Source organism: Mizuhopecten yessoensis, unplaced genomic scaffold, assembly GCF_002113885.1.
Source record: "Mizuhopecten yessoensis strain PY_sf001 unplaced genomic scaffold, ASM211388v2 scaffold3235, whole genome shotgun sequence".
Lineage (NCBI taxonomy): Eukaryota > Metazoa > Mollusca > Bivalvia > Pectinida > Pectinidae > Mizuhopecten > Mizuhopecten yessoensis.
In genome coordinates, this window is record NW_018404943.1 from 570,708 (window position 1) to 594,454 (window position 23,747).

The following is a 23,747-nucleotide window of genomic DNA, read 5'->3' on the forward strand; positions in this document are numbered from 1 at the left end:
GTATACAATTAATCAGACACATTAATTGACCACTTTCATGTAACGACAATATACCACTAGGTACAACGTAAACAGGTTTAATACCTGGCATGCCTACGTGTCTTCACTCACGAGTGTGTGGTACGTGCATATTTCATCAGTTATTTATGCTTGCAGATGCGCTCCTCATACGTCATGCACACTGTAATGGAAAAATGTGTTTTTATCGTTTTTGTACGAAAAAGGTAAATATCACAGATAACTGGTATATCATAAATTAGTGTACAAAACACTAAATATATTTATTTGCCTAATTTTATCATCTTTCATAATCTTCATACGTCATTCATCCATTCACAAGACCAGGATAGGAAATTGTGATTTTGTATCTAAACCTAAATGTCGCTTGTACTGTACATGCAAAGCCGGTTTCGTTTCCTTCTTTTTGCTGTAATCTGAAGATGATATTGCGAAAAAAACTGCTAGCCAGATCAATTAGCTCCGAATTTATTCTTGTAATTATTTCTCAATAAGGCTTGTCAGGTCACTACTGCATTGTAAAAAAATATTTTGTGTCAAGTGTTTAACTTAACAGACAAAAATATTAAACATTGTAAACGACGAAAATAGTACTAGTCCAAACATTTGCGATTAATATTGAATCTTAAAAATATTCAAATGAAGTTAATTCAATGAACGGCGGCTGCATACATTTGTGGGGGAAACCATTGAAAATAGATAACATTAACTGGACTTTTACAACGCTATAGATATACATCTCCAGACTAATTACATTCAATTGTATACGTCAATGCTCTCAATCTCAAAACATCCACAGGGTCGAGGATATCATTAAAAACAATGACCTGCTTTGTGCCACTATATGATCGCATTTACTTACTTATACGCTCTCCATGCAGAAACGCGTTTTTCCTTTTCCCCTTTAATTGAGGACACTGCGGATACCAAAGCTGATCCGACGTCCTATGTATAACATTTAGGGGTCACTTTACTTTCTTCTACTTAAAACGTGGTGTCTGTGTAGATACAGTTTGATTAGACTTTTGTCAAACCAATAGAACTGAATGGAGTATTGTGTCACTGATCAAAAGGCACAGTGCAAGAAGCCACAATTTAAGTAGTCACTGAGTGGCACCTATATTAAATAAGCTGTTGATTTCAAACAATAGTCAGCATATCAATGCACGTGTATTTCCGAAATCTTACACTTTAACAAAATTACTAAAACCACGAAGCAAGGCTGAATTTGAAGTCGAAGGAGAAAGCCAAAATATGTTTCCTGTACCTTATTACCATATCGTCCACTACGAACTCTTCAGTAGTATTTAAGGTCAAAATAATGAAAATTCATGTCTAAATAGTCTACAAATAGTCGATAGTATTCCCTCTATAAATTGACGTACCACGTGCATATCCTACCCTGTGAATGCGCGTGTTGTACTAGCTGACACGTGATAGCGTGACTGATTGGGGCTCTTAGTTAAAACATTTTACGCGTATACCTTTCCCAAATTCTAAATTAAGCTCAGGGCTGTCAAAGTGAGTCGAAGGTTTGGCCCCTTATACCTATATCGGTGATGTTGGACGGCAGAAAACTCCACACGGTCATAAACTTGTCTGTAGCCCGTCCGGATCACATAAATTACCCGACAGGGTATATCATAGTATTACCAGATAGCTTTTGAAATGAATGGATATACGTGTAAAAAGTGTTTATAATGCAGACATATCTATGTATCACTAGATGGACGCAGAACTTAGGATAGATATTGCCAATTACGTATAATCAGTACCTATGCTGGAGTGATAATAAGATTGGCTACACCAGAATTACAACATACGAATCTTAATGAACTAGTCCCATTAGAATCTAAATTAACTTATATAATTGGAATTTCAAACTAGTCTCGTCAGAATCTTGATCTATAGCATTGTCAGAATCTGAAACTAGTCTGTATTCCTACTCTGATCCTGTTCAGAATATGCTTCTCTGATCTGAATATGATACTCTCATTGGAAATGGTATACCGTTCTAATCAGAATTGAAATATACTGCTCCCATCAGAATTGAAATATACTACTCTCATCCGAATTGAAATATACTACTCTCATCCGAATTGTAATATACTTCTCTCATCAGAATTGTAATATACTACTCCTATCCGAATTATAATATACTAATCTCATCCGAATTGTTATATTCTACTCTCATCAAAATGGTTATATACTACTTTCATCAGAATTCGTAATATATTACTCTCATCAGAATTGTAATATATTACTCTCCTGAAAATTGTGATATTCTCCTATCAACACATTTGTAATATACTGCTCTCATCCGAACTGTTATATACTATTCTCATCAGAATTGTAATAAACAACGTTCATCATAATTGTAATATACTACTCTCATCAGACTTGTAATGTACTATCTCATCAGAATTGTAATATACTACTCTCATCCGAATTGTAATATACTATTCTCATCAAACTTGTAATATACTACTCTCATCAGAATTGTATTATACTACTCTTATCAGAATTGTAATATACTTTCTCATCCGAATTGTAATATACTACTCTCATCAGAATTGTAATATACTAATCTCATCAGAATTGTAATATACTACTCTTATCCGAATTATAATATACTAATCTCATCCGAATTGTTGTATTCTACTCTCATCAAAATGGTTATATACTACTTTTATCAGAATTCGTAATATATTTCTCTCATCATAATTGTAATATATTACTCTCGTCAGACTTGTAATATACTATTCTCATCAGATACATTATTACATAGCTGTTATCTTCTTAATATTTTATTTAAAAATATTAACGCATTTTTCTCACCAAAATCGTAATAAATTTGTCCAAACACAATCCAATTAAACTTCTAACAATAGAATCTAAATGGACCTGTCTTATCGGATTACTACTACTCCGATTGTAATTTTACTACTATAATTTTAATCTTGATAATCTACTACTTTTATCCAATTCTAAATAAAGTCGTCTCATCAGAACCTTTTTATTTTAACCTTATAAGGAGCTTAACTGATTAATCCTATACAATTCTCATAAACTACTCTCATCATAACATTATAACTAGGTCTCCTCATACTCTTTATAACTAGTCTCATCAGAATCTTCGTTCATAATTCTCACCGGAACTCTTTTTAATTTAACATAGCCGGGTGTTATGTTTCACCATTATAAAATGTATGCCAATGTATGCCAATGAAAACAGAAACAAATTAACGTCGAAAAAGGCAGAATTTAGGATTACACATTGTGAGAAATGCAACGATTTTCTTTTGAGTCGTACATGTACATTACCAGTTACTTAGTTAAAGTAACCTTACAACAACAGACATGGATAATACACAATGATCTCTAACTGTAGTTCAAGGTTACATCTGATTAGTAGAAACTGTCCTTTCATCTATATACTGTTTTAAATTTTTAAATTATTATATGATAAGTGCTCAGCACTGAGCTCGCTTTTATCAGCTCTAACTAACTTATTAGATTTATTCATTTGTTTCAATTCTATCGCCCATTGTTAGGAGTCTAGCATTGTGGTCTCCAACATCGCTGGTGAGCTTTAATCAATCAAAATATGTATGAAAAATTAAATTATGTTGATAGTTTATGGTACAATTAGTATTCTGCATTTAACAGGATTTCTGCACGTGTAAAATAAAGACTATATATCGATATAGTTATGAAGCGAAATATCATTCACCAGTCAGGAACAGTGGCAGATTTGTAGTACAAATTTATCTTATTATATATAAATAAGAAAATATCCAACATTTCTGCCTATATTTTTATATGTTGTTCTTAAGCATTGTCGTGGAAAAAACCCAATTAAACAAGTGAAGTTATCAGTTACCAATAACAAATACTGTTCATTGTTCCTATTTTGAAATATCATTGCTTGACCAGGTGCAGGTAAATTGGTAGCTGGTGTAGTATTATCTTCAACAGATAATTCTGTATGTGCTGACTAATGAAAACATCTACATGAAAAACTGCCCTGTTACAGTAGTTTATACTGCTATAAACAGAGATAAACACAGTCTATGCTAATCGGATAAAAAAAAATGTTTAAGGTTGACATCGTTTATGTCCATTGCAGGACATAGTTGAGCACCAATGTGAATGCCACCATTACGATACGATTGTAGATATGTTGAGCTGTTACAGATAACAAAAAAGACAGTTTTAAATCATCTTATACACAGAGAGTTGACAACTGTCTAACGTTACGTAATGAAGGAAAATCGTAGCAAATTACATGAAATTCAGATCGGACATGTTAACAAATTGACTGATACGTTGGACGACTGCACTAGGCAAAAAAGCCCCACAGGAACATCCCTATACACATTAGGACAATTGCGTTGATGTTGACGATGCGTTTCCACCGTGGCTCCTCCCTGATGTCCGTCAGCATGCTCTGTTTGGTTTCATCTCCCTCGGGGCTGAGAACCTCCTTAGGAGGTTCGTACCCGCATATCAGGTAGAAAAAAGACTTCCATCTGGGCACCACCACTGAAGCAAAAGATTCATACAATTAATATGATTCCCCCCTAACGCAACGTAAATAGGCGGATGATTCTATGTACATTAAAAAAAAGTACCATACTACGAAATGTAGCCCGTCCTTTCTTTAAAATGTGTTCCCCCTCGAAGACTGCTTCACTTAGTTCTATAACCCCCTGTCAAGATAGGGAGGGCGACATCTTACGTTACAGGACGAGAGTAGTACGAACAGTTGGTTCCAATGAGAATCGAACCAGCGACCTTCAGCTTCCCAGGCCGACGCTTTACCAAGCGAGCTGAAGGAAAAGTTCCTCTAGAAAGATGCTTTACATTCATGATGTAGTCAAAAGTACCTCCATATTATATAACTGTAGCCGTTACTTGTTCATAATGTAATCAAATGCACTCACATATAATGCTGTATCCTCTACTTAATCACGTTGTAGTCTTACAGTACATATATGTAATGCCTTTTAGTATTATAATACCTCATTATGAATGACATTCAAAACAAATTAATGCAAACCTATTTTGACTTGGGCTATTGATTACCAACTAAAAGTTAACCTTTCTTTAATTGTTAAAACTCTTTAAATTGGCTGTCTTTACTTTTGTAATAAATTCATAACAACCAGTAGTTGTTACTCACATTGGATCACTTCACTGACGGTTAAGCGTTCGCCTCTGTGAGGAAGGCTTTGGGTTCTGTCCCCTGGCCGAGACATACAAGAGTCTATAAAAATGGAAGTTCCTACTCCTGCTTAACGCTCAGCACTTTAGGAGTTGGACGACTGGTTCGCCCGTTGTCAGTATAATGTGACCGAGTGGGGTGTCCTGCTGGGTGTCTTCGGCAGTATGTTTCAGTGAGGTAGCACTATAAAGTCGGCATCAGTTCCGCGCTATCACAAGGAGACAAACACGAACATATTGCGGCCTCCCAAAACACACGCAAACACTTTACGCATGCATCTTGCACACAGGAAAGGCCGTCATTAAAGGACCATAGCTGTTGATAGGACGTTAAACAATACTAAACCAAACTAAACCAATATCGAAGTGTTAAATGAACCACTTAGCAGCACGAAAGGTATACGGTAACTGGACAGTAACTCTGAAGTTATTTTATAAAACAGTCTACCTTCTGGTTTATCCCTCAGATCTGCTATTCTCTTTTGTCTAGCCTTCTCGGATATCCTGTTGGCCTCCTCTTCTTCCTCAAACGGAACTCTTTTCATGGTACTGTATCGCGTCCACCATGTCAGTCTCACTAACTGTTAGTATACACGTGCGTTTTAAAACGATTTATCTGTGTTTGGAAAAAACAAATATCACCCCAAAACAAGTAAACCAAATTGAATATTTAATCGATCTTTAAAGAACACATGTATAAATATATGTCATCGCCCCATAAGAGAGATTTGGATTTAAATTGCTTCAATATTGACTTAATAGTGTACTGTAAAACATTTTATTTTACTAGAAGACTTTAGTTTTTTAGTTAATTTGCGAAGAGACATATTTGCGAATATATAGTTTCAAGCGAATATTAATTCCAATTGACAATTAATACCAATAATGTAATAACGATCTCTTATTCAGCAAACACCAATAAAGCCTATAGGCAAATTTCGCGAAATAAATTACACACGAAAATAAAAGGATTTATGGCATTTTGTTCGTGATGAATAATTGAATATCTAAATATCTTAACATTTTTTCATACCATTCTCTTTTAAAGAACCATCCCGTTAACATAGCCATGCTATCTATCTCAACCATATATTTGTGGTAGAATTAATGGAGCCGTGATAAATTTAATTACTTACATGTTTTGGGTGGATCGGCTGCGTGATAAGTGATATAATTATAGTGGTAAACAGACTGATGAAGAACAGGATGATTGTGAAGTGTAGGAAATGAACTTTTGCAATGATTGCCGGCCTGAATTCCTCTTCTCCACAGGCTGGCGTCCCATAACCAAAGTCTAACCCGAGACGGAGAAGTCCAACTAGAAGGCCTACCATCAAACCCCAGAAGGCTCCCTGAAATAAAATTATTGAGGTGTTATATCTGCACGTTGTATCATGAATGAAGTTGCATAATGTATTTGTTATTTTTTAGAAATAATTACAACTTTATTTTATATTATACTTGTTACAATGTTAGCGATTGACAATACTTAATATATGAAACATTTGTATCTGTTTTTAAATATACTTTATTTTAAGGATCCCCACACCACTGCCAAAATCTGTAGCTACGCATTAGAACTGTTTTTCCGTCATGACCATAGCTTTGAAAAATATATTTCCGAAAAACCATACCTAGAAAGACTTTTATATAAAAAAAAAAAAAAATATACCTCAGATTATAATATCTCTTTAATCGACTACCTACTGAATGGAAGTGTCTTTGCCCAACTAATGCTACAGGTACAATGTAATTCCGAGACTATTGAAATTATGGGGAGGTTATTGTATATATGAGAAATCAGAGTGGAGTGAGATAAGGATCCTTAAGATCGGTATGGTCAATTTAAAGTCATCCTCTTCATATATATGTGATTTAATGATTCATTTAATTCATGACATCCAAGATACATTGATATTCTAAGAAATAATTATAAGCTTATTCTCACACACATTTCCATAAGTTTATTCTGTCAGCAAAAATCATGGTTCTGTATTATACAGTATTTATCGTTCAACTTACAGCTTCGTTTGTGCGTTTCCAAAGCATTGCAAGCAGGAAAAGGGAGAGAACCGGCGGTACAAGGTATCCACTGACAGACTGAATGTAGTTGAAGAGTTGTCCTCCTTGGGAAGCTTGTAGAATTGGGATCCATAGAATACTTACAGCGACGAGAACTAGCACGAATATTCTGAAAAAATATATACTATTGTAACAATGTGTCCTTTGATAGGTTGTATGAATATAAATCAAATTAGAATTAAATACTCTTACCGGTTGCGTAATTCAAAAATTTAATAGATACAATGATCATACATGTAAATCTCAATCATTTATAAAGATATGTCATAATTCAAACCGGGTCAAATTAATCTTATAATGTATTTTCAATCAAAAATGAAAATAACACAAAGTAACTATTCAATGCATGGTAGGGTCATTTCTTCCATTTAGAACGTATCATACATTTGTATGCGCTAAAATGTTTTTAATCTAAGGTGGCAGAGTACAGTAGAAATGGCTTGACCCTAAAAATAAAGGGCATGTCTCGGATAAACATGGATAGCGGATTCATCCTGCACAACACACCTACATATATATATATATATTTATAAACTACATTTTTAATAGGTGTTTTTTAGAAGAACTTTTTTTTTTTCAAAAAGTGATTTCCCCAGATTTGGGACTTCTGAAAACCATGGTTACCACATCAAAAAACACCAAAATATGCAAAAAATCATGATTTTTAACCCAGAATTTGACCCCCGCAAGTAGAATTGTTTTTCTTAAAACCTGTCTGAAATTAAATATCGCCTACTCGGTAACAGAAATACTCACGTTTTAGCATAGGTCATTCCGGTGGATTTTTCACAATATTTACACATGTGCTGAGTACAAAAATAGACTACATGAAAAGCTAGCTTTTGTTGTGTAGACACAGATTCGTAAATGCCCAAAATTGTAGTCTCAAACCAAATTCGTTTTCTTTTTTTTAAATTATGAAGCCCACATAGTCCACTTCATCATGTATATGCCAATTTTAGTGCTGATTTTTTTTTTTTAATTTTGATACATGTTATATTACAGGGGTTATTCATTGTATAAAAATATCACCCATGGCCACTGTACGCTACTGTACTCTGCTACCTAATAGTTGGAAACTAATGGCAAAGTTTCCCTGCACGGATTGAATCATGTCCGGTAGCTAGCTTTGGCTAAGTAGTTTATCGTTCAAAAGGGGGATACAATGTACCATGTTTTTAAAGATATGATATCTTCAATCACATGTGTAACCCGGTATGCCGTTCTGAGTCAAATCGACAAAAGTATGGCAGTCATAACCGTTCTAAGCCACATAGCAAAACAATCAATAAAATATATTAGACATTTAAAAAGGTTCTGATGTGTTGTCGTTTAATCATTCTTATGGCTTGCTTGTTTGGAACATGGAATATACATAAATGTATTGCAACAACCTTTAATATTTGCTTTTTACAAGAACGTATTATCTTCAAAAGCCCGTGTGGTATATCATACCTTCCTACAACTAAGAGCTCGCCATCAGAGGACCTTGGACGTAGCCGTCTCCATATATCCATGGTGAATATTGTACTGGTACTGTTGAATACAGAGGTCAAAGAGCTCATCAGGGCCGCCATCATTGCGGCTAACATCAGACCCTTCAATCCTAGATAATGCCATAGAAAAGGTGAACATTTCCACTTGCAATATATCAGCGCACAACATGCACGTACAAAATAACACATCTCATACTGAACTTTTACATTGAGATAACGAAAGACAAAATCAAACAAATCACTCTCAATACGCCTAATAGTAAATTATATATAACTCAATTACTATACTTTTTAAGTTTCAATGACCATTTTGCGTTTTATGATTTCGTGCTTCTGTTTGTATATCAGAACATTAAAGAAATTTATTCGTCAAAACCACTCCCGGGTTTCAATCAAATTTCAAGTTCATATCGCCAGAATATTTGTTTAACAAGCATAACATCCAATTAGTCTTCCTTTAAAGTCGATAGTTTCAAAATCTTTAATATGTAGATTCCATATTTTAATTAAAATTTAAGAATAACATTCTTGAAAATGACCCTGTTAACAGTATTTAATATTAAGAAACAAAATCCTCCTAAAAATGAGTACATACAAACATAAATAAAGAAAACGTTTCAGACCTCTTCCACGCATTTTGTTTATACATGTATGAGGCTATGCTTTCCACTTACCTTCAGGCATTAGCTCCACCACCAGTTTAGGGTAGGCGATGTTGGTACACCCGGCGGCATTGTCACAGATCTGTTTACACAAGACAGGGTCCACACAACCCACCTGGTCTGTTGATGACACAAAAACAACACTCATTAATGGTAATATTTTAATCAATAACAACTTTTGTTTGGTGTCACTGTATCAAACGTGTCAATGAAAACATATATTCGGTGTGATTAGGATGCAAATTACTCTGTAATTTATCTATGGCTATTTATCACATAATGTACTGTGTTATCCAGTGAATATACCCGTCATATTGTTTTGCGTATTCACCCATGTAATATGACCTATAAGTCCTGTGATTGGCTGTAAGTTTCAATTGCTTCCTACTGTCCTAGGCGTGACGCCTAGGACAAGTACATGACGTCACAGACTTCCGCACTGGAGTCAAAATGGCGGCTGTTTACATTTCGAGGTTGCATGGAAATTGTCCAGTTTCACGAATAAATGCCACAAATCTTGATTATGTGATTAAAAGGATCTTAAATTCGTTTTCATTTCATATGAAATTTATGATACTACCACCGACTCTCCCTTTGAGGACGTGCTATTACTTGAATTTGACCTTTTTTGTCATGGCGGGTGTAACCGTTGAAGTTGAAGATGCCTTCGATAAAATCTTATTTCTTATTATTCTTATTATCTTGTTGGTTTTCAAGGGCTAACATGTAAAGTTTTCCTTTCGTCATATTTTGTCCTAGATGTATCGAATACGAGATCTAATGACGGTTTTGTTGTAACTTAGGTGTTTTTGCATTTTCGTTTCATATCATAATTATAATAATATCATAATGTGTTTTTTTATTTATACCAATATTATATTTGTTCATGTCGAACCGTTCAAGTGTAAAACCACAGAAGAAAGAACTTAATACTGTTAGAAAAAACACAAATTTGTAGTATTCAGATGTTTCATACATATCCGTTTATGACTGTTTTAATACAAGCGTATAAAGCATATTCACTATACTTTACGTTTGTTTGGTAAACACGACAACAATGATTGTAATTTTGCGATACTATGAAGGCAAATAATACCATTTGTTTTAGTAAATTGTATTTTTAGTAAATCACAGTTAAGAACATCTCAATTTATGTTTGATTTAAAGCAAACGAACTGATGTTTTATAGATAACGACACCCCTTTGAAGAGCTCACCTTTGAATAGAATCCGGCTGATCATTCCAGGAAACACAGTTGTAAACAGAGGAAGTATCTTGAGGTAGGCCGCCAATATAGATCCACCCTTAACGTGATGCATATTCTTTGCAGCCAGTGTTCTTTGTACCAAAACCTTCATAACGCAATAAGGATGAAACTCATTACACAACCATGACACAATTTATAAAATAATTATTCAATTAATTATCAATATAAAATATTTATTCAATAAATCAATAAAATCATAAATGCATCAAATATTGAATTAATTGTGTGTTTAATCAAGATATAAATGAAAATAAATGAATTATGAAAAGAACGAACGAAGGTGGAACGAACAGAAATGAATGAAGGGAATCGAATAAACAGGAGAATGAATCGATGAAATAAGATAAAATTATTTTGAATTAATAACAGAATGCATGAGAAGAGGGTTAGTATAGCGTGCTACAGTGTCTTCTCTGTACCTGGTCAGAGCAGAAGTACCACGCGCTCAGAATAGTGATCCCGAAAACATTGCCAGGCCAAGGGAGATCAGTCGAGGAGGCATCCCGCAGTAAATGGAAGGCGTTGTCAGGAGGTATTCCACACGTAGAACCATTTATCCGCTTGTCCGGGATAGCGCGCAAATATTCAGCATACACCTTTTCCAATCCTCCTACTTTTATATAACCTTGAAAGTAAAGTTTTACAAAAATATTGTTAAAGCTAAGAAGTTAACCGATGTAACGTTAATATCTTATCCTGTAATATTGTTTTTATATGCTTATATTTGTGTTGTATGTTGCTGTCGATGATATAGGAAACATGCAAATTGCTCCTCGATTGTTTGTCGTACTTCTGCTACATTGCAGTTGATAGATAGTATGTTCTTATGATTTGAATATGGTTTCAATTTTGTAGATTGAATGTATGCTACACATTGACGTGCGAATTCATTGATTAATGAACTTTTATTCCTAAATTAAGTTTACGCAAAACGAGAGTGTTGACCAAATAATGCAAAAACCCGTCGTTTGTATTGACGAATAATTCGTAATTGTAACCAATGCCTGATATATGCTTACTAAGCACCATAAGAATAATGGATCCGGCCACCATTATGATAGTTTGTAACGTGTCTGTGTACATCACAGCTTTTAGTCCTCCTGTGAAATAAAAACAAATATGGTTATGGAGCGGTGAAGCAAAACAAATTATTTTTATAATACTTTGTTATAAAATTGATGTATACACTTTGTGATCGTGACTGCACTAATGTAAAATAAACAGGCAAATACAGTTGATGAAAATAACACAGCTGTAGTACACATGAAGAACATTGATTGTAAAGTAAACACGTTGGATAATGATGTAGATATAACATTGCACTGCCGTAGAGTACAAAACACGCATTCGGTTTAGTTACATTATAAAGTAAACGTTGCTGTAAAGTGAAACATAATAATATAAAAAAAAAAACTGCTGTAAAGAAGAACATGAGCGCTGCTTTTATTTGATTTTTTTACTGTTAGCTCAAAGATAAGCAATGGTGTAAAATGAATCATGATAAACATCTCTAACGAGATACTAGTGTACCTACCTGAGACGGTATACAGGGTAGATATCCCTAACAGCAGGAAAACCCCGGCGTATAGGTCCCACCCTACTGCCTGCTGTATAAATATGGTACCAGCATACATGTCAACCTAACAGAGAGAAATATATTTATACTTTACTGGACAAAGTTAGGTAATGGTTTGTGGAAAAGTTAGATAGAAAACATATATAACATAGCACAAAACACAAGGAATATAATATACCACAATGACAACACACGATGTCACGATATGCAAGAGCGATAACACAAAAAAATACCGCAATCTAAACACACAAGGGAATATACCACAGCGACAACACATACAGACACAATATACGAAAATATCAATACACAAGAACACAATAGACAACAGTGGTAACACAATATGAAAAACAACGTCACAATACAATAGGAAAATATCGCACGTCAAAACACAAGGACCAAATACACCATCCCATCAATACACATTACATTAAATAGAATTCATATTATAACACAACACATTTTAATGAATAGAATAAATAGAGTCCTTCAATATACTATAGTATATTTCAGACATAAGTTGTCTCCATTGCAGAGAAAAACTATATGTGACATCACCCCTTTCATCAATAGACGTTAACTGTTTTTCGACATTATGCAAATAATGTCGAAAAAAAAAATATTGCAAAATATTGTTTGTGCAATTGTTAGAGTGTCAACTCTAATTGTGACGTCATTTGTTATATCGATTTTGTTTCTTTGTATGGGGGTAATTTTTTAGAACGGCTACGGTAATATAGACACAGCTTTTTTCTTCGACAGACTTAAACTATATACCGGACTTTATAGCGGAAAAGCATCGCCCAGTCAAACCGGTAAAATCCAAATTACGTTGTTTACCAAAGTTCGATGTGATGATGAGCTCGCTCTCAATACAGACGAAGAAAAATGGCGAAAATTAAAATGCAGCGAAACGTTTTCGGTATACAGTATTTTATTCTATTTGTAGTGTTTTTGATGTAGACATAAACCAGGGATTAAATGTCACTAGCAACCGAAAACTGTATATATTATACATTATCAGTGACAGGTACCATACTTACAGATATTTTGGTGAAAACATATATGAGGAGCGCTAAAACTGACATATAAATCTGGAGGCGTTGTCCACCGAACCGTCTCATCAGGTATTCGGGTAAAGTATATACCTACAATGGAAATATACAAAAGTATAGTTTATACACAGCAGTGAAATTACTTAAATTTTTCATTTAACTACAGCCGTGATAATATATATGTATCGTTTACCAACAGCCGTGAAAATATAAATGCATCGTTTGTGTACAGTCGTGAAAATATATACATGTTTCGTTTACCTAAAGCTGTAAAAACACATGCATGTACCGTTACCTACAGCTGTGAAAATATGTATATGTTTCGGTTTCCTGCAGTTGATATATCAGATTAACAGTAGAAATGTATTAGTATGACGTACATAAGAACTGCATTGTGGGGCTAAACAAATCTGCTTTTATACCTCGTTTACCTAATAAGTTTCAAAATTATATTTTCAAACAATTTATCACAATGCCAAAAATTGATTATGAGTATCTGTTTTAGTGCGGAGTACAAATGCTGATCCGGATATCTTTTACAGTCATGTTATAGTATCCGTTTAATTTACTGGCGCCAGTGTTTTTTCTTTTAACAGATGATGTTTTTTCATTCTAACGTCGTGATATATTATGTGCTGCTCAGGGAAGAGCACATGGGACTGGTGAGCATGATCTTCATGGAGAGTATTTCATGTTGAGGACTGTTTGGCATAAAATTTCAGATCACCTGTTTCTTTAGCACAGTTAAATGATAAATTGATGCATATCAATGTTATAGTTAGCTGGAAAGTTAATTTGGGGGATTCTTTGTTCCCACTGGTCACTCCAAATTATTCTTATATATATTTATATACCACGACAATAACTTGCCAAGAGTTTAGTATTTAAGATAAAATTAATTGAAATTGTTGTGTTGTGGTTAATTTGTGCATATTTGATAAATCACTTACAGGGAAATAAGTTTTAACGTTTACACCTAGAATACATATGACATACCTTTAAAACGTGGTTACCTACTTGCTGCAGTATAGTTGCATGCATATTAAACGTGCATACCTACATCAGATTTAACATTCCTACATTACGAGTATACCTACATCAGATATGATATTCCTACACTGTAAGAATACCTACATTAGATTTAACATACTAATATGACAAAAATACATACACTTAACGTGTTTATCTCCGTGTACATGTACCCAAATCACCCGATCGTACACGTAACCAAATTGAACCCTGCAGCGATGTTAAGCTTTTAACACGTGCTGCTTATATTGAACAAGATTATACTTTTTTTCATGAGAATGTATATAACGTTCTTTGTAACTTGTATAAATGTATTCAGACAAGCGACTATTATCATAACTGTACAAAACAATTTTTCAGTACACTAAAATATCACATTATTGTTCATAGTAATAATTCAACGAAACTTTTGTATGCTTGTAAATCTTGATTGTTTCAACCAAAGAGAAACACAATTTAGTATGTTTAATAAAAATGCTATCGAAAATTCAAAAAAAAAAAAGGATCAATGTGATTCTTTCTGCTAAAATGCGTAAAATCACTTTAGCGCATTGACGGACTGCAAAACGATATAAAAACAATGCACGTGCACCTTACGACAATATGTAAACAGGTTATTTATTGTTGAATGGTATGCACTCGTGACCAGTGGCTACTTTCCGATGCTAAAACGCTGATTGAGACTAAATCAGAATTATGCTCCTCTATCAAAGCACTGTGTGCTTTACAAATAGATGCATTCTGAGTTGTGCATCACATTGATAACAGTTAAAAGGTGTATGAACACATTCAAGAATGGTAAGGATGTCATAAAAGAAGACACACGGCCGGGCAGGTCAGGTGTTGCAGTATCAAAGCAGAACATTGCTGCTGTGATAGCAATAATTAAGGATGATGGTCGTTATGATGTTTCTGAGGTTTTGTATGCTAATTTTTGAAAGTTTGGTGGACCTGTGATTCAAATACAGTACAAGGAATGGAAAAGCATCACTGCCACGTTTTATATAGACTGATCAAAAGATCAGAAATAACAAAACGTTCAAGTAAAGGGTTGAATGGCATCTTGCTAATGTCCTCCTGCAATGCTTGATATTGACCAACCACCCTATTCACCAGATCTAAGTCCCTAATTCCAAACTTCCTTTACCAACGAAATGCTCTCTGGGAAATGGTATGCCGCTAAGAGTTCTTTGGGTAGTGCCATTTTTCAAGTGTCTTGTCAGTATGCCAAGAGGGAAACTACAGCGTAGCGTTTATGTCATGGGTAGCGCGATTGCGAAAGTTTGCTTCCGCCAAGGGGTTTAATCGAAGGAATGTAATAGAAAGATTAAACCGTGAACATCATACATGTGGTTCCTGGCACTAGTAAGTGAGGTTACTGAATGGCCCTCGTACTTGGATTTTCTGGCGGCGTTCCATTTAGTCTTTGTACAATTGTCTGATTCATTTTCAATATATCATATAGTTTTGTACTACATTACTGTTATAACATACCCCACTAGAAATGTAGATTGGTACGAAAAACCACCCCAGCAGCAGCAGGCAGAACAGTCCCTGTAAGCAAGACAAAATTACGTTATACAAAAATAATGGCAGAATCCTGTTAAATGAAACAAATGTCCGGAATGTATATACGATGGTATAATAACCCTGTATAATAAGGCACTTGAATATTTTTTAAATATAATGGTGGAACAGTCCCTGTAAGACAAATGTACGTAATGTAGAACAGACATTGTAAGACACTTATATGTAAAGAGATAATGATGGTAGAAATGATCCAGTAAGTAAGACACAATTCCGTGATGGTTAATTGATGATAGAGAATACCCTGCTAGATAGAGTCATCTTCGTAATATACATGTGACGATACAACAGATCCAGTTAGGATAGCACATATTTGTTATGACAAAGTATAGTAGACATGAGATAACTCCGAAAACAAAACTTGACTTTTGAAATACCCTTATAATTTGTCATTGCAAACTATATTACCGGTTCATGTTTCCTATACCAAAATAAGCGAGCGTAAGAAATACGGAGAAAGGAAGCACTCTCGTTGGTAGCTGAAGAAATAAAAATAGTTAACAGCGAACAGGACCGGTGCCTACAAAACCCTTCACAATGATACAGATTTACAGCTTTAAGCTACAATGGATAATTTATGTTTAAAGAAGTATTTCATGTCAATCATGCTCGATCGATTCTAGTTTATCAGACGACAGGTAATCTCGGCAACTGATAACTTATATGCACCAATATTGTAAAGATACTGCTATGTTAGACGCTTTTGTATTCTCTATATACATAACGCTTTCCTTACAGCAAGGCTATGCTCCATAGTGACAAAAATATGTTAGCATGTGTTACATTGTTATCGTAACGATGGGACCTACCTTAGACGGATATATAAACATGTATGCCTACTCCACATAAAACTCAACGCAAATATAGAGTTGAACAAGGCCATCATAAGATGACAATTTATTATGATTACATCATGACACCAACTATGAAAATGATGTTAACTGTCAATTTACATCCTTAGGTGGGGATTCGAAAGAATTACGCCACGCCAACACATATATATTTAGATCACAAAACAAACAATAATAAAGGGTGGCATGCAAGGTGGGTTTTTCAATAAGGCAAATTTGGTATAAATTTCTGAAAAGATGCTGCCACAAAATGGCGCCTTTCTTAAACCTATCAATAACCTCAAAACAACAGAGGCACCAAGAAGGGGGCAGAGGCACCCTAAGGGGCCTATGTTCGTAGCAATCTTTTAACAATACCCGTCAAAGAGTATAATAGAGGGTGTATGTGTCGCGACATAAAAACAGCTATGCATATAGCTTGCATATAGGATACTGTAGGTATCTTACATACGCTGATCTGTGTAGATAGGGATGGAATGGGGATATTTAAAGTTTATATTTATAGAAAGAAGAAAAGAGTATTTACCGAAAATATTTGTATAGAATTTATTACTTCTATTTACATTTGTATATTCTTTGTATATGTTTATATGATTTCTTTATTTTGTTTATTTTACTTTTTTACTGATTTTCATTAAGTTACTGGTTAAAAGACTATATTAAGCTACATTTAAATTCTAACCTTTCAGTAAATACATCACCATGCCATTAGTTTAACATTTGCGTTCATTTAGTTTTGAAATAACATATGATATAGTGTATAGTGTTGATTTTGTTTACGAAATGTCGCAATATATCAGCAAAATCCTTTTTCTCAATGCTGTTTACACAAGTTGTCATGTGGGCACACATTAATCTCTCGATTTGTGATAGAAAACATCGAGTGTTCAATATTGTAGCATGTTTTTATTGTTTTATAACATGCATTGTGATAGAAAGGACCAACATATGATTGAGCTGATTAGTATTAAATCTTTGAATATATAAATAATAACACACTTAAGTTATCCCTTATACTAATAGTGATTGATACATGCTTGAAGTACGCAAACACATTCACAATATTTACTACTGATCAGCGATTAAAAAGTAGACCGGCAGTGCTTTTTTTCAATGAGGAAATCATAATTTTTGATTAAGGGAATAAAACGATTTATTTCCACATTTTTATACTATTAAATCGGTACTTTCTAACTGCATGACAGTATTCATAAAGTATAGATTTCGATCTAGGACACTCCAGTGTTACTGCTATTGGTGACCCTTACCATGACTTAACAAGAAACATCATCACTTGTGCCACATGTGGTGCAAAAAAAAACCACCAAAAAAAATCAATCTGCCTCGATTTCATGGTTTTGTAAGGCGATTACCGCAATACGTAAAATACATTCAGCGTAGATTAATACTAGAACTCATTGCTGTTTGATGTACACGAACAAAAATGAATTTTGAAGAAAACAAATTGCACGAAGCTTTGCTGAGTGCTTAACTTCAAAATTCTTCTCCCCATTGCTTATGTTTCTCTCACACTTTATAACCTTAAAAATACTCCAAACTAGTGATGGTTAATTCGAATGAACCACGCCTTCATCAATGGCGCATGAAAATTGAGTGACAAATATTATGACGTAATTTATGTAGATATTGTTACGCTGCAGAAAGTGATTACGCGATAGTAGAGTTATCTTTTCCTAAGCAAAATCGGGAATGTGAAGTGTGGAAGGTTAAAGCATGTCTAGCAGAAAAGATTAAGAAGATCTTTGTGAGATACCATAACCTATCAGTTCTAAACGACTCGTGAGTCTCTATGGAGGTCAGATAACGAAATCAAAATCTGCTTATCATCTTAAAATGAAAAAGGGAATTGCAATTTTGTGTTTGTTTTATGAATTTCTGTCTTTATAAAAATGGAATTATATCGAAAGCTAAAAATGTGTGAAAATCGCTTCAGTGACTATCTATACATTGCAATATTGTTTACAACACATATTATTGCAAATGATCTAGAAATGATTCATTTCATTTAGCGAAAGTAAGAAAGTATGATATGTTTTTTAAAGATTCACATTTATTAAAATACCATAAAGGTTAATAAATGTTAAACGCATTATACTGCAGTAACGTTATAAATGTCGTATCAATAAAAACGATCATGAAAGTATATGACCAAGAAAATGCCGTCAAAAGCCGACAACCCATTGATAGACGGACGGATGGATGGACAAACATCTAGTTTAACATCTAGTCGACTTATACATTTAAGTACATATATGCAGATGAAGTGCCCTTTTTATGAAGAATGATAAATACTTTAATACATATAAAATTTGCAATGTTTATAATTTTTAAAAGGAAACTGATGAAATTCCATTGATATAGTACCCCGGCAACAATTATTGACAAATAAAAAATACATCAAATGTAGAACATCCATTCAAACATGTTTGTGAATATGACGATAATATGTAGGAATAGTTTTTGTACCGGTAAACTGACTATGACTTGCTTGTAACTTACATTCAATTCGTAACTAGCAACAGCAATGCCATTGGCTGCCCCTGTTCCTGCCAATCCCACGAAACTCCCGCTGCCAATGTTACTGGAGAAGAGTGAAGCACCTATCTATAATAAAAAAAAACGTGCGGTTTTATCTTCAGCTGAAATGCCTTAAAAAATTGAACACAGCTACAACTAAATTTCGGAAATTAAACCTCGTCTTTTGACTTATGGCACGTTGTTCTTTGGCTTATTTAATTCATGTTTCGAGAACTATTACTTTCATAAAAATAAAACTACATTAAGCATACAGGAGTGTGTTTATGTGCATAAGTATCAATCACACGTTTTTGTAAAATATTACAATATATGTGTGGTGTTGTGGATAGATTTATATACGGTTACTAGAATACGAGTGTTGTGTTTGTTCACGTCGTGATAAATCTGTATTTCTTACTTAAGTTCAACTTCTAGTTGGCAGTGCACCTAGCTGGCTTAAGGTTACATAGGTATATAAATAAGCGACAAGGATCTAAACACCATAACGACACCAGTGATCAGGCTATCTAATTCCTATTCTGCTTTTCGTATCCTTATATAAAACTTTCAATTTCAGAATTTTGGGAACTGTCTTAAAATTTGTAATATAGCTTGTACCTTTGTTTATCGGTGCTCAAATTCGCAAGTCATATAAGTAATTGATATCGGTAAAGAATTACAATATTTTTGAAAATAAGCTAGCTGAAAGGTTTGCGTATATTTATCATCAAGCTAGCTAGGCTTCGGCTATGGGGGCGTTGTTTGATTTAATACCAAGTTAGGGACAAGGAACGAGATGAGTTTGTTTGATGTATATTTAGTTTTACTTCTGGTTGTTTGTATAAGCATACACCTCACCGCAAACCAGAGCATATCCCGTCCTGCTAGAAAATAACCGCTGACACTGCCTCGCTCCGTCCTGAGTGTGGCCTGTAAAGATGGAAGTCACTGAATAATATAGACATACACACGCTCGAACACGGGGTCAGTGAAACCTTCATGAATATAAATGACAAATTAAATACTGTTCATTGAGACATGATTAATTATATTATGGCAGTACATGAGCTACGGATTAAGTATAAGATCAAAGTGATCGAATGGGCAAAGTAAACAACATTTTGCAAAATGTACCGTATATAAATTGCAATATAAACATAGACAAAAACTTTCTTAACAACAACATGCATGAAAACGAAAGTTTAAATCACTGAAGATGTTCCACGCTTACACAACACACATGGAGGCACGTCCTTAAATTACCTTAGCTGTTAATAGGACGTTAAACAATATAAAACCAAACCGATTCATTGTCAACACACAATACTTTATATGTACATATTCTCAAACTACCTCTTTGCCATTGTGTATCTATTTTGTATAAAATCACTTCTTCCCAAAACACTTGGAAAAGGTCATAACATTTGAAAGCCCCTTTTCTGATCTATTTAATAAAAATATCGTACGTGTTACGTTGAATGATTTAAAAATGATTGATTGGTTATGGAGTGGGTTTTTTTGTCATAATAACGCTTCAAACTACTCGGTGAATACCATATAATCAAGCGCTCACGTGAGTTCGATGGTGAAATGTACATTGCATTTACAAATGAAATTTTATTGTCACTTTTTAGCATACCAGTATAAAATGTATCGTTAATATATATGTGTCATTGAGTGAATTGTATTGAAGGTGATTCATAAACATTTTTCCGTCGTCAAGAAATAAAAACAATAATATTGAGAAAAATAATTTCTTTTACCATCCGGAAACTAAATCTTTCAAATTTTTTTTATCACAATATATCATAGACAACATAAGTGTGGTGATGATGGATAACATTATCAATACTATTGGTACCATATAATTTCGTACGTAATACCAAACCTCCAAAAAATGTCAGATAATAAATCAACGTTACTTTAGCATGTGCTTATATATATATTTTGCTAAACATTTTCATAACATGGATTTGATAAGTATAACACACTGCCTCGTCTCTGTAATATTAACAGAATTAAAAGAGAAGTGTATTTATAGCGATGCCTTCTGCGAACGATGTGCACCTATCTTGTGTGTATCTCATACAGACTAACGTTTTGAGGCATATAACTACACAACCAGGATGCAGGTGTGTTCACCTACGGGATATATCTATTTACTTAAAAGAATTTCATCGGCAGGTGATCTTTACATATCAGTTGCAATAAATTTGAAAGATGGTGATAAAAATGCATTTACACTCAGACACACCACAGCAGCAATTCACAAAAACAACCCAAGAACTCGCAGTCGACACGGCTGAACCAAAATATAAACCAGAATGCATCATTGCGAAAATAGGGCATTATAGATCCTTCACCAACAAACATAAAGCGATATATATATATCAAGACAAATTATTTCAATAACTATATTTGGCCATGTGTGCTGTACGTTCACACTCTCAGACAGGCATTATAAAAGTTATGGTCTTCACCATTTTCCTTATGGTTGGCGAAGCAATCCCCTTATCCCAAGATGGCTACAATATGTATTGAACAAAACTACTATTGTACATATACTTTTAGGTTTACATGAGCTACGTTTATGTTTCGTAACATTTTTGGGGGACAAATTTCGTTAAAATCAGATTGTTTAGTTACACAAAACTTACCCATACTCCTGTAGCTAGGCAGAAAAGAAGATAGACGACAATAACGATGATGTCTATTGTCCCTAAGCTTGCTGATGAGAAGGCCGACGCTGTTGTATTAGATGACATCGTTGTTGGATCTATGTTCCCGTTTTAGCCAAGTTTCTGTATCGTATTGAAAGAAATAGTTATACTACTGTTAATTCAACTGCCATAGCTTCGAGATCGTATAGTATATCTAAACGTGGCATGATAAATCTGTACTGTGTGTTTAGTACACAATGCGTTGTCAGGCATCCAGCGTAGTGGCCTACCTTCGTTACATTAGACAGGTAACCGCTGTCTTCTTATACGGGCTACTCTCATCACGTGTCTATGTAGCGAGGTTCACTCGCCTTATAAACCAGTGTACATACGATGTGAGCACGTATCCCGTAAGACTGATAACATACACACTATGGTCCCGATCATCATTGTAGCATCCGAATACAACGGTACGATTTAACACATCTTTGCAATACACATTAATAATTTATTGCATATTCTGTAGGGTACATTTGATGTAAAGTAGATTACAATTCAACAGTAGAAAACATAAGATCTTACTTCAAACTGACAAGCACTGTGTCAACTATAGCCACAGGAAGCAAAACTACATACTTCGTCTTGACCTTGCCATACGCTTGATATCCCCGGGTTAAATATGCATTATGATTCCCGTTATAAAAAAGAAAGACGCGATTATGTTTGTTTGTTTGTTCGTTTGTTTGTTAAACGGCCAATCGACAACTATAATCATTTAGAGACTGAATAATCTTTTTAAGATGGAGCAGATAAAAACTCGTTTGTGTTGCAATCTTTATCAAGATAAGCTTATAAAACGCAGATAGTGCACGGTGGTCAAATAACAAAATTTAGTTAAAATTATCGTGTGAAAATTGAAAGGGAAAGATATTATCCATGAATGCTGTAAAAAAATGAAAAATAGACCAATGCCATTTACGTAAAAATGAAGTAATGCCTCAAAGTGTACAGAAGTAAAACGTTTGACCAATAATGAGCCGAGAGAGGACACACTTTTAAATGGCCCCACTTTTAAAGACAAAGTAAGCGAAGTTAGATTTTTTATATTAACTTTAAAACAACTTAAAATCTTTAATGATACTATAGCTAGATACTGAGAAATTGACAACAGCCAATGTCTATAGAAATGGTCGTGGGCAAAACCGATGGTACAGCTTCAGCAGAGAAAATGGAATCAAATTGAAGTGAAATGGTGAGCAGAACAGCAGACTGCTGCTACTCTTTAGTCATCTTTGGAACCTTTAGTGCAAAGCTATGCATGAGCAGGGAAACTCCGGAAAGGAGGATTGGTATTATTCGGGGAGCGCACTGGATATTAGCAGCTCATGCAATGCAAATTAAACACCATGTGTTTGCATAGGCTTATAGTCCAAGGTGGAACATCCAATATGTTGTATTCAGCTATGTTAATTCAAATGTATGTCATGCAGGTAAATGGACATTTTGGTAGCAAATGTCGGTGGGAGTTTTTGATTTCGTGGGAGTGTGTTCCAGTATTTTTGGTTCAAGACTGTGTTAAAGGCAGGCATTTTTATTTGATTTCAGATTGGAAGCAAACTGTAAGGTCAGTATTTTACTTCGGTCGTTAAGATAAGGTTCATTCGCTTCCATTTACAAGGAAGTTCACTGGTGTTATTCGAAAA

The 23,747-nt window shown here is 34.3% G+C and overlaps 1 protein-coding gene across 1 annotated transcript; it reads right to left on the reverse strand.

Annotated features, from left to right (window-relative positions):
- Nucleotides 1-247: 247 nt before the first annotated feature.
- LOC110447240 (sodium/glucose cotransporter 4-like) lies at nucleotides 248-22,404 on the reverse strand. The gene is made up of 15 exons (XM_021492794.1): nucleotides 22,042-22,404; nucleotides 20,243-20,314; nucleotides 19,367-19,471; nucleotides 15,903-15,962; nucleotides 13,368-13,472; nucleotides 12,286-12,391; nucleotides 11,771-11,851; nucleotides 11,171-11,376; nucleotides 10,701-10,836; nucleotides 9,497-9,604; nucleotides 8,782-8,932; nucleotides 7,267-7,435; nucleotides 6,381-6,596; nucleotides 5,693-5,825; nucleotides 248-4,563 (listed from the first exon to the last, which is right to left on the reverse strand). Exons 1-15 carry the CDS (start codon nucleotides 22,147-22,149, stop codon nucleotides 4,361-4,363), a joined length of 1,959 nt encoding a protein of 652 aa, XP_021348469.1. The 5' UTR covers nucleotides 22,150-22,404; the 3' UTR covers nucleotides 248-4,360.
- Between the last annotated feature and the right edge of the window lie 1,343 nt (nucleotides 22,405-23,747).